Below are 11,712 nucleotides of genomic sequence, written 5' to 3'. Positions count from 1 at the left end.
TCACTGCAGGCTACTAACGTACAAGCACTGTGTAATGACCCATTAGGAAACAATGCTTCAGTCATTGAGTCTTACTGTCAAACCAGTGATTAACAAGACAAAAGTATTATGCATCATAGCTGCTGTAATGTTTTGGGAGGTTTGTACTCAAAACCTAAAACTTGTTGCATCTTGTAAGTTCAGCAGTTCCAGAGATTTTCATGTGAGAGTCCCAAGTGAAAATCAAAACACCTTCAAACACAGGTCAACATACATGTAGAGGGTGCATGTGCCTGTTTTGTTTTGAATTTGAGCCCCACCTGGAGTAGAGAAGCTTTGTTTTCTGTATGCATCCTCTGTGATGAGGCAACGAACACACATAAAAATGACTTTGGATCTCATCATGTTTATTTTCAGGTGGCTAAAACGCCACCACATTGAACGAAGTAACACAAATTCACCTCCATAACAGCTATTAACTACAGAACAGACGTGTGCTCTCTACTGATGTAACACAGGGTGAATATAAAAATCTATTTGTGAATGAAGTGCATTGTAGGTTTCCAGGGTAGTAAAAAAAAGTGGAATGGCATTCAAGCAATCGAAGTATAAAAACATATTTTTATGATTGCGTGGAATGCAGTTCCTTCAGTTTTACGAACAGCAACTAAAATGTCATAAACTGCGATCATAAACTGATAATTGGCACAAAAATACATTGTGTGTCTGGTTTTGTGTCAATAAGGCACATTTAAGCATTTTAGAGTCTCATTTCTTGGACAGTTTCAAATCCATAATGAAATAGTCAATAAAAAAGTACAAAAAGTTCCATTGAAGGTGTCCACTGAGGGGTGCTGTTGAGTCAGTTTTACCACAAAAAAGAGGTAAGTGATTTGGCAGGGGAAAAAAACTGTCTTTGTAACTCCTCTGTGTGACTGGTCATTGATTAGTCCAGTTGTTTACATTTTTAGTTTGGTGTGTGAATGTTTTTAATAAAATGCCTGAAGGCTGTCATGCATAGCCTTTACTCAGAATGGGCCTGTCGTACCTTTAGAAACAGTCAAACAAACAGGTCCACATGAAATCCTGAACTGCTCATCACTCCAGACGAAATGTTCTTGCTCAGTCACAAGTTGCATTGTGGCGCCACATCCAACTTACAGCTTCATCAACATCCAGCGTTTGCAAAAGTTTCATTCAAAGGAGGTGTGCATTCAGGTCATACTTCTCACAAAACTTGTCTGTGATGGGGATGCAGGTGAGGTACTCGCACCAGTCACACTTCACAGGGTAGACATAGAAGAGGACGGCTAGGGCCGAGACAAGACCCAGGAAGATTAACAGGAAGACACAGATCTGGACCCGCTTCCGGTACATGTCAGAACGCCCAAAGCTGAGGAGAAAAAATTCTGTGTTATTCATTTCATTATGGAGAATAATGATAATCAGTGCAAAAATGTTGATTATGTTGAATTACTGTAAGCTTATTTGCTTACTTTCCACAAGTTTGATGAGAACATTGATACTGTTTTCACATATGTTCATAAAGTATGAAGCTACAGCCAGGTGAAGGTTGGCTTAGCATAAAGACTGGAGGCTGAAGGAAACAGCTGGCCAAAGGTGAAGAACATGCTGGTAGACAGATTTTCTTTGTTTTGGACAGAGCCAGTGTTTCCAGTCTAAATCCTAAGCTAAGCTAACCAGCTGAGTACAAATATAAGAGTGGCATCGATCTTGCCATCCCGCTCTGGGGTTAGGAAAGCAAATAAGTGCATTTCCCCAAAATTCAAACTATACCTTTAGATCTAGCCATGTGCTCTTTAGTTATAGCACAAGAATAACCATCTGCCTTCTTTTCTATACCACTATTTCATGCCAGAGAGGTCACAGATGCATTCTCTCCTTGAGCTAATCTCAATAACAACACACATCTCTGTCTACAAATACCTGATGTAAGGCAGAAAGGCGAAGGACAGGAAGAATCCCGACACAAAACCACAGATGTGGGCAAAGTTGTCGATCCAAGGAAGAAAACCAAATGAGAAGAAGAAGATCGAGATGGCCAGCAGCTTGGCAAAAGCTCGCCACGGCCGCTCGAGGATCTGCCAGCTCTGAAACAGCTCAACAAACAGACAGGCGAGGATGCCGAACTGGCAGCCTGCAGGACCCACCTGAGATGAAAAAGAGGAATCAGGTTGTTGGTTTAAGATTAGTATTTCACAAAACACCCATGGTTTACAGTATAGTTGCAGTACCGATCTTCATAACAGCTAGAAAATGCTCCTGGGGTTTTTAGTTTCAGATATACTGCACCTCTGCTCTGTAGGGCAGGAAGATGGATGAGGCCAAGTTGCCTGTGATGCCGCTTAGCATGTAGATGATAGAGATTCTCAGCCAGCCAGCCAGCTTCTCAATGTCCCTCAACACCGTCATCTGGAAAAACACTGACACCAGACAGTGCAGGATCCTACAGACATGGAGAAGATGGTTATTTTTAATGTGGCCCAGATCCACCTGATATTTTACAATTTACTGTTTTCACTGATTTCTGATTTAGACAGATATATCTGTTCTATTTTCACATAAACCATCTTTTTTAGTTCTGCTTTAAAAACTGAGGCCTGTTGATCAGATGAAGCACGTTCAGTCACCCAGCATGAAGAAAGAGAGACAGCCAGAGTCTGGAGAACTGGTCTGGGACTTCCGGGTTGAGAAAAGGAAGCAAACCACACACGTCGTCCATGCAGGCCACCTGGGAGAGAGATCAACAGTCAGGAGAAAAGAAAACCAGTTTGAAAGTGCTGTCAGGCAGCCTGAAGATCCACTGCCACCTTGTGGAGGGAAATAAAAATGTTGCACTCTGTCCAAAGTCCTTTCCATTCAGTGCTCATCACAAGCTCCAGTGGCGCAATCGGTCAGCGCGCGGTACTTATAAGACAGTGACCTGCAGAGCAATGCCGAGGTTGTGAGTTCGAGCCTCACCTGGAGCAGTAGCGTTTTAAAATCAAATACGTATGCATGCATTGCAACACTGTTTGGACAAAAAAAAGCTACTATTGTACGAGGTTGATGAATGAAAAGCAGTCTGTCAGACTGATGTGAGGAAGGGAAAATGTTACAGATATAGAGATGAGTCCCACCTGTGAGCAGAGAGTAGCCTCCTCGTGGAAGTAGCCGCGCATGAAGTCACAGTACTCCCTTGAAGTGATTTCACATCTACAACATGAAACGCTTAATCAGCATCATGTGCGAAATTTTACTTAACCTGATAAAAATGTCAGTTGCTTTTTTGGAGGGGCTTTTGGCCTTTATTTGATAGGTCAGCTTTTGTACTGACAGGAAATGGGGGAGGGGACACACACTCTGCCATGTGAGCTATCAGTGTTCTTGTGTAATATTCTTTTCAGATAAATACTCGTCAACAAAAATATTATGGATTTTCTATATGATATAAAATCACTTAGAATTGCTTTGGTCCTAACTTCAGTGTTGTCTCACTTGTGATTGTGCACGTTTTGTTTCAAAGGCATTTTTGTCAGACCAATTAAAAGGATAGTCAACACAAACTGTTTAACATTTAAGCATTAAGACAGTAAAAGTGAGTATAGTTAATATTGGCAAATATTTATCAGCTTCAGTGTTAAATTACTGGTATTACTGTCATATATAGGCCAAGACACATCCTGACTACGGACTCGTCCTGACTCCTGTGGCGTTCAGTGGCAGTGATGCTTACCGCCCCTTGGTTCCGATGCAGCACGGCCGACCTGTGATGGTGCAGTCTATGTGGGGGAGGTTGGTGTGATTCCCGGAGTTGTACCTCGTACAAATCTACAAATCATAACCAGAGGGAAAGCTTTTCTTCTGAACATTTAATCTGGACATCTAGCTATTATGTGAGAACAAGGTGCTGCATGCAGACCTCACACTGAGGGTGGACTCGTACTTAATTTCACCTTTATGACGATGATGAGGAGATGATAGTAAGACTGAGCCGAACTATAAGTAAGGATCTGATAGGCTTCAGTGCTGTTTTCAACAAATTAGTGCAATACTTCAGACTACATTTTTACACTGGAAATGGGAAAAGGTGCAGCAACACAGCACCTGCTCATCTCAGTATGCCCCTTCATATATAAATTCATGTAGAACTACAACAGGCCTCCTTTTCAACTAAATTCTCCAGTATTACCCCCACATATCAGCTGGTAGCTGTAGTTTCCATGATCAAAGGATGTAATGTTTAAATTGTTGAAACATGCAAATGTACTTACTGGCCACTTGGTGATGTCATCAGGCCACTCGTGAGGCGAAACTGAAGCTGGCTCCAGACAAATTCTATAAAATCAAAAACAAAAGTTCAAACATAAAAATATCAGAACATAAAATAGTAATATTTATTTTTTAACAACAACACAATCTAAATGTGGAGTAAATATGTGATCCCTGCAGCGGTAGTGTACTCCATTAAAACACAAGGACACCAGCCACACACACACACAGTTTTTTGGTCACAGCCCTTTAAGTTACCTGGGGTCCTGATGGCAGACTGAACCATGTTGGCGTAGCGTACCGTTCAGATATGGAGCACTGGGGTGCTGAGGCCACTTCACCCACACTGCCAGGGTGCTCTGAAGACAGAAGGATGGAAAAAAAATCTGTTATTCTGTATTCATTTTGCTTGTTCTCTGGAGACTACAACTAAATGATGCAACAAAACAGTGCTTCTCAATTATTTTCTGTTGCGCCCCCCCCCCCCCAGCAAGTAGAAAACAATTCGCGCCCCCCCCCCCCGCCGCGACTATAAATAATAGTAATAATAATATGTAATAATATTTAATAATATGTAATAATAGGATGCTAACAATTCTCGCTGGTTTACTGAAGTAGCATTCACAAAGCGGGATGATTGTTGGCAATATTCGGCACGTTTTGGCTGAAATAACTCCAGCGGCTTATCAGCATGATTGGGATGTAATGTCTTCAAGTGGCGCCTTAATTTATTTGGCTTCATGCTGTCCGCTGCCAACATTTTTAGACAGTAAACACACTGGTCTTTCCTCGTCTCCCACTGTAGTCACAGTGAAGCCAAGCGCTACATATGCTTCGTCATATTTCCTCGTCTTAGCTTTCGGGTGAGTTACTTTTGTCTCATTATCTTCGTCTCTCTCCGCCTTTCTTCTCATCCCTGTTAAAAATGTCTTCATGTTGTCTCTTAAGGGTTCGCTTACTGCACTTCATATCGCCTGCTCGGTGCAAAAAAGCCGCTACACCATAGAGCTAATACTCCCTGCGCACACTCTGACAATGAGAGCGCCACTGCCAACTACTGTAGTGGATGTGCAATTACACTTTATTCTAGTACGGCAAAAAAAAGCATGTTCCCCAGGGTCACACGCGCCCCCCCCCCACTATTTGAGAAGCACTGCAACAAAAGAATGCTACGTGCAACATTTCTATTCAGCATAGTCCCATTTTGCATGATACAATGGCAGACAACAATCAAGGCAGCTCTGATGGCATGTCAATAACGCTTCAATAAGCCATTAATAGGTATAAGGTTTCACTTTGCTCTGTGTCCTATACTTAATTAGTTCATCGTTGGCTTACCAACGATGAACTAATTGGGTTACCACAGTTACATGCGTACAGCTGGCACAGAAGTGATGTGATATGCCCTGAGCAGTACGTCCAAAAACACACGTACCACTGTTGACTCACACAAAAGTATAGTGAACAACACACATACTGAGTACGTAGTACATAGTATGTGATCCAGGATTGAATGGGTTCTTCTTTAGTCTATGCTACACCTTTCCACCAAGTTTCATAAAAATGGGGCCAGCAGTTTTTCCATAATTCTGCTGACAAACAGACAAACCAACAAACCAAACCAAAAATATACGACCTCCTTGACAGAGGTAATGATAAAATACGAGTTAAAGAGCCACATCACAGTCGGCTTTGTGACTGTTGGTTCCACTGACCGAACATTCCTCTTGTAAAGTCTGCAGGCAGCCAGAGCGATCGTTCCTCACACAGCAGCCCGATTCTCGCTCTCTCGCTCTCTTCTCCTGGATCAGTTTGTGAATCTCTTGGTCTTGACGCATGCAGGGGGAAAACTTGGCTCCCAGGTGGATCAGTGCCTCCTGCATGACAGTGGGGGATGATGTTATGGCTTGGTGAGGTTAAATTACCTGCCCAGCTCTCACACGTGTTTACATGACCCGTCATCGACAGCATCCTTCAAGGGTTCCAGATGCATACATACGAATGGGTTATGAGATAGAAAATACTTACTGAACTTGGACCAACCCAGAAGTTTTGCTGTTGCACAAATTTAACGTTTTCATAAACTCCCTTGTTTCTTAACACCTAAAAATAAAAAAGTAGCATTACTAATATTGTTGGGTCATATACAGTATATTCCAAGGAAATTTAACGCCAGTTCACTGACAATATACCAATCTATCTGATCTAATCATAATAAAAGATGTAAAATACACTCACAGAGTCAACGGTTTCATGTTGTGAGAAGCCGAAAGGGGCAACACCGTAGATAGTGACAGCCAGAACGGTGATGAGCAAATGGACAAATGTGATCCAGTAGGTAAAAAAAGGCCTAAGGAGGACAGAGGGACAATTTAATTTATGGCTTTATTTACTGGGGCACTGGCCAAAACTCTATTTAGTTTCACATCAGAGGACAGTCATCCTCAGAAGAAAACAAGATCTGTTGTCTTACCTGTGATCATCCATGTCCTCAATCTGCCTTTTGACAAAGCTGTCAATGCGCTTGCGGTACGTCCGGTTTGTGAGACGACCGACCATGCCGAGCCCGTAGGGCCTCTTCTCTCTGGCAAACAGCTTCTTAACGGGGACCGCAATCCTCTGTCCCCGCTGGCCATGGCTGTTGACACTCACTACTTCCTGTTTCAGACGCACCTTAGGGTGGACCACAGAGCCATCTTTTGCCTTCCTCCATCCTCGCTCTAAGGGCCTGGATTGGGGAAGAAAACATTGTAAAGTAATGTGCCAGATGGAGAATGTTTCAGTCAGAGCATGACAGTATAATATGTAATATGGCACTTTCTCCCCTGCAGCATGTCAGATTGTACATGTATGAATGTAAATAACGCTGTAAAAAGCGTACAGCATGAGGTGAGTCCTCTCCAGTTCATTCTTGTCCAGCGCACTTCCTGTGAGCTCGCTCTCATCCAGCTGTTTGAGGGCAGCCTCTGATGGTGTCTCAAAAACTTCATCAGCGTAGCTGGACAACTCATCCGGCAGGCCGTCCTACAAAGACATAAACTAAGTAAATTCTCTGAATTCTAAATTAAATAAAATCCATTAAACTAAATTAAACAAAATTTGTTAATAACAGCTGTACAATAACAAATAAGAATGTCCCGAAAAACATTTTATCTGACTGAGCACTTTGAACAAAGGTGGAGATCATTTTGAATTTGATATTGTTAATTTAAGTGACAGCAAATTTAAGGTAAGCTTGGCATTGAGTGGAAGTGTGTCCACTGCTCACTCTGGTGAAGAAGGACGTGTCCAGCTCATCAGGCAAGTCCAGAGTGTCGTCATCAAAGAAACTAGGAGGCATGAAACTCCGTCTGCGACACCGCCCAGAGGTGCTGTCACCTAATGTCCGGCCCTAACAAACAGAGTCATATCATCAGTTACAGTATTGTAGAAGAGGGCAGAAGGTGTCCAACACATTAAGTATGTCCTGGGCCTGACAGTTTGTTTGGAGGAATCCCCAACTGCAATTTCTTAATGATTGTGTCTGACGGTTACATAGCAGCAGTGACCTTTGTGTGTCTGTGGATTAGCTCTGCAGTTCTGGACTATTCTGACTGCAATCCAGCAAATGGCTGAGCATTCGACGTGTATTATCACTGACCATCTGCTGGTGAAACTCCCCTAGTAACCTTTACCCAAGTCACACTAACAGATACTTTCACTGAACCTCCATCCATTCTTTTATATGTGTTCGTCTGCAGCCAAAGGGTCAGATTGAGAGACTCATCTGTACTCGACTGTAAGAGATTCCGCATGAGCTTAATCTGCAATAAGACAAGCTGATCTCATGCTTTACATAACACAAACGAGTGCACAGACAAATCCTTACAAACCCATCCATTCATATCTGCAGAAGAAAGGGATACGTCAGAATATAACAGTACTTTTCCTAGGAATCTTTTTACAGAAACATAACATAATGGAGATTTAAGATTGTACATGTAAACATACATGTTTCTTTAAAAGTTTTTAAATGTGTAAATTTAAGGCTGACTATATTCTTGGTCTTTTGAAGACTCGTTACAAAATATGTCATAAAAATGTAAAGCATTCATATATCCTGAGTTCAATTTCCTTTTTAGAGAAAAACATGACAGTCTATTAGACTGAAGATCATGATTTACTCCTGTTTGCTGTTTGTTTGCGCTGTAACCATTAAGGGTATTAGTGGGTCACAGTTACATCTGGTCCTAATGTGTGTTCACATTGTTTAGAAAAGACAAACAATGTCAGTTTGAGAACAACATGGGCTGGCAGTAGCTCTGAAGAGTGTGAAGCACATGTTTTGCAAAGCACAGAATATTTGGCGATTGAAAAAATAGTTAAACAAAAAATTAAGCACCTTCATTAAAGCTGCTGCAGCTTTGAGACTCATGACTGCAACAGACTCCCGTTTGCGTCGTCGTGGCAACCGGTTGAGTACGGAGCGGGAGCTGGAAAAGGAGCAGAGGGAAGCGGTGCCGGGCGTGATGGGAGTTTGCGGGACACTGAAGCCGTCTACCTCTTCTACCATTCGGAAGGCACGACCCCGGGCCAGGGGGTCTACAATCTGTGCACGCATACACAAACACACACACACACACACATATTTGTTGCTTCAAAGCTTTTTCATACTCAATTGCCAAGCCACAAACAGTAAACACAGTGACAGACTACAGAACAGCAGGAAAGCACATATCTAAACCAGGGTTAGATTGATGTAACAAAGAAAAGCTAAAAAATGCTTTAATGACAGAGAATTAATATTTGACAAATTTTATTCAGCAACTTTCAAGATCCAGTAATAAACATTATGTTTTATTGGCTAACCTAGGCTTCACGATGATGTGCGATGACATATTGATCAGTAACTGGAAGTGATTTTAATGTATATTTTGATCAGATTACAGAGAGTATCATGTATTGTCACTGTTGTTATCATTATTAATACTGTGTATTATTCTTCAAAAAGCCATCAGTCCAACCCTGGGCAAGATGACAGAGCACAAAGGTAAAGCAAGCACTAACATGGTGAAATGGAGCGAAGGAGAAAAAATTGGCTGAATAAAAATTTGTCTCAAAACTGTCCCATCGCTTCCTCTATTCCTTTAATGTGCCCCAGAAGCTGGCCTACCCTCTGTATGCCATAGTGATGGTGACTGGGGTGGTGGGGTGGGAGGTAGAGGGGAGGAGGGGTCTCAGTGCTGGCCAGGGAAAGGTTGTCTTGGCTGCGTAACTCCATCTCCCGTATCACCTGTGCCTTTAGACCCCCGTACAGATGGCTGCAGTGCTGCAGGCTCTTCCTCCTCCATCGCTGGGTGTTGTCGCTGTCTTTGCTCACCCCAAACCAGTCTGCTGTGCCCCTGAAGAGAAGATGCTGTAGTTAGTAAATAAGTCAAAACTGAATATATTTGTTTGATTTAGGCGTGAGATATTAGAAAAGTTCATGACAGAGAGCAACTCAGTATTTTCAGTAACAGTGGCTGAAATGTTTTGACTCATATTAGAAGGACTTGAAATTTGACCATTACGTAAAATAAATAATTATCAATTTTAAATTTGTGTGCAAGACGAAGAGTCGACAGCAATGCTAATGTCAGCATGCAGGTATAAATGTCGACCATCTTAGTTGAGCATGCTAGCATGCCAACATGCTATTGTGCATTTAAATGTACTTTATGTAGTTTCTGCTGCTAGCAGTCTCTCAAGAAAAACAAAGGTTAAGTTAAGCATGGGTTAACTGTAGTTGTTGTCTTCATTGTTAAACAACCACCATTTCCGATGAAAAGCTATCTGGCGTGACTCAGGCATAAATGTTCACAGATGACGTAATGTTTTTACTAGTGTTACATTTAGTCACGCTTTCATTTCACTGTACTGCTCCAAGGAAACAACACTACCTTATCTTAAAAAACATCTAAGTTTTACTGCATGACAATGGACTGGGCTTCAATGTCCACAATCTGCTTTAACGTTAAAGGCCCACACTGAATACCCTTTGATAGACTGAGCCCCACATCCCTCCTTATTAGTAGAACAATATCCTCATTAGTTGTTTGATTGCAGCTGGTTGTTGCGGATTAGTTGATGGGTTAATTGGTTCTTTTCTTGATTGCTTATGTGTCTATAATGATGAAGGGAATAATAAAAGTGAAAAACGGAGCATCTGGTTTTGCACTCTTTGAATATGGAGGCTCACACTTTTTCTTTTGTACCACAAATATTAAACAGAAAGCCTAAATGTATATTTAATATAAATATAGTTAATAAAAACAAATGTAACTGCAAATGCAAGACAGAAAGTTGAGAAAGAAAAAGAGACATGTGGTGCATGTAGGGTGAATGGAAACTGACCTTTCTCTCCAACACAACAAGACAATTTACTAAATTACATTTACCTAATTAGCACAACTCAGCTTAAAATTTATTCTGGATGAGAGTTAAGTGATTTGACATTGAAAACTGCTAAGATATCTTTATAGCTGCAGTACACAGTGAGGACTATAATCAGGTCACAGCAGGTCAGTGTATTAAACAAAGGTCTTTTGGATAACATAGTAACATATCACACAGGAGAAATCCTTACAAATTCAGTTCTGCTGTAGTATTTTCCTCTTTCCATCATCTTCTTAGTCCCTTTATCTTTCTCTGTGTATATGTGCAGCTTAGAGTGGGTGCAGGAAAAACAGTCCTTACACGACCTACTGCACTCTGTTCTGTCAGCAGTAAAGCAGATGTTGCTCGATAGGCTGAAGGTCTGACTCAACAGTGGGTGTCCCTCATTTAAACTCAAATGTGCATTTGGTGTGTGCATCAAGCTCCATTTTTTACCCCACAAAACAGTGCATGCACTCCAGGCTCCATGTGCAGGAGGGGGAGGCCAATCTGGGGAGACTGTTTGGAGAGCAGAGCGCTCAGTAATAAACACTTAAGCCTCATCATCAAGAAAGACGCCAGCTGGGGAAGCCTTTTAAGGCTGCACAGGGGCAAGGAGTGGGTGGTGCAGCGCTGATTGTTGCCTCTCAAGAGACTTAGAAAGAACACAGGTTTGGTTTCAGACTGGGCCACTCTGAGCAGGAGGTGTAAACAAAGGAGGCCAGAATATGAAAATAACTGAAAAACACATTACAGATAAGTTATGGTAATCTTACAGATAACAATCAAGATCTGCAAATGGTAAAACCAGTGCAAACACCAGCCCACATTATGAATGAATGAATGAAGATGAATGAATTCAAGGCCTGTTTGCAGAAAGACATTTGTTTGTGTGTGTTTGTTTAGGTAAGCAGGTATTTGTCTGTGTGCACACATGCACTGACAAGCCTGCAGGTCATATTCGCCCACATAAATCCATAAATGAAATATTTCATGACTGACGACAGCATAATTCCATCACCCATCATAGATTAAAGTGAGGTTTAGCCACATGAATTAGCTTTTATA

General features: G+C 41.7%; 1 protein-coding gene and 1 non-coding gene across 6 annotated transcripts in view; one reads left to right on the top strand and one right to left on the bottom strand.

The window, feature by feature from the left end:
- Positions 1 to 365: 365 nt before the first annotated feature.
- rhbdf1b (rhomboid 5 homolog 1b (Drosophila)) overlaps positions 366 to 11,712 on the bottom strand; it is a 32,625-nt gene continuing 21,278 nt past the window's right edge. For 4 of the 5 annotated variants that reach the window (XM_046377772.1, XM_046377774.1, XM_046377773.1 and 1 more), the window contains 16 exons: positions 9,404 to 9,632; positions 8,633 to 8,839; positions 7,520 to 7,642; positions 7,133 to 7,275; positions 6,725 to 6,979; positions 6,490 to 6,601; positions 6,280 to 6,354; positions 5,967 to 6,128; positions 4,510 to 4,610; positions 4,254 to 4,317; positions 3,716 to 3,810; positions 3,120 to 3,195; positions 2,631 to 2,731; positions 2,293 to 2,446; positions 1,927 to 2,150; positions 366 to 1,372 (listed from right to left, as the gene is read on the bottom strand). In XM_046377772.1, the coding sequence (XP_046233728.1) occupies positions 1,177 to 1,372; positions 1,927 to 2,150; positions 2,293 to 2,446; positions 2,631 to 2,731; positions 3,120 to 3,195; positions 3,716 to 3,810; positions 4,254 to 4,317; positions 4,510 to 4,610; positions 5,967 to 6,128; positions 6,280 to 6,354; positions 6,490 to 6,601; positions 6,725 to 6,979; positions 7,133 to 7,275; positions 7,520 to 7,642; positions 8,633 to 8,839; positions 9,404 to 9,632 (2,317 nt within the window). In that variant the 3' untranslated portion in view covers positions 366 to 1,176. The remainder of the gene's footprint in view (positions 1,373 to 1,926; positions 2,151 to 2,292; positions 2,447 to 2,630; positions 2,732 to 3,119; positions 3,196 to 3,715; positions 3,811 to 4,253; positions 4,318 to 4,509; positions 4,611 to 5,966; positions 6,129 to 6,279; positions 6,355 to 6,489; positions 6,602 to 6,724; positions 6,980 to 7,132; positions 7,276 to 7,519; positions 7,643 to 8,632; positions 8,840 to 9,403; positions 9,633 to 11,712) is intronic. The other variant, XM_046377775.1, reaches the window with a different exon arrangement.
- Positions 2,876 to 2,969, top strand: trnai-uau. The gene is made up of 2 exons: positions 2,876 to 2,913; positions 2,934 to 2,969. It is a non-coding gene; the product is annotated as a tRNA-Ile (tRNA).

The sequence above is a fragment of the Scatophagus argus genome, chromosome 21, assembly GCF_020382885.2.
Source record: "Scatophagus argus isolate fScaArg1 chromosome 21, fScaArg1.pri, whole genome shotgun sequence".
Taxonomy (NCBI): domain Eukaryota; kingdom Metazoa; phylum Chordata; class Actinopteri; family Scatophagidae; genus Scatophagus; species Scatophagus argus.
The sequence above is the reverse complement of the archived record's forward strand: the minus strand, read 5'-3'. Positions and strand labels throughout refer to the sequence as shown.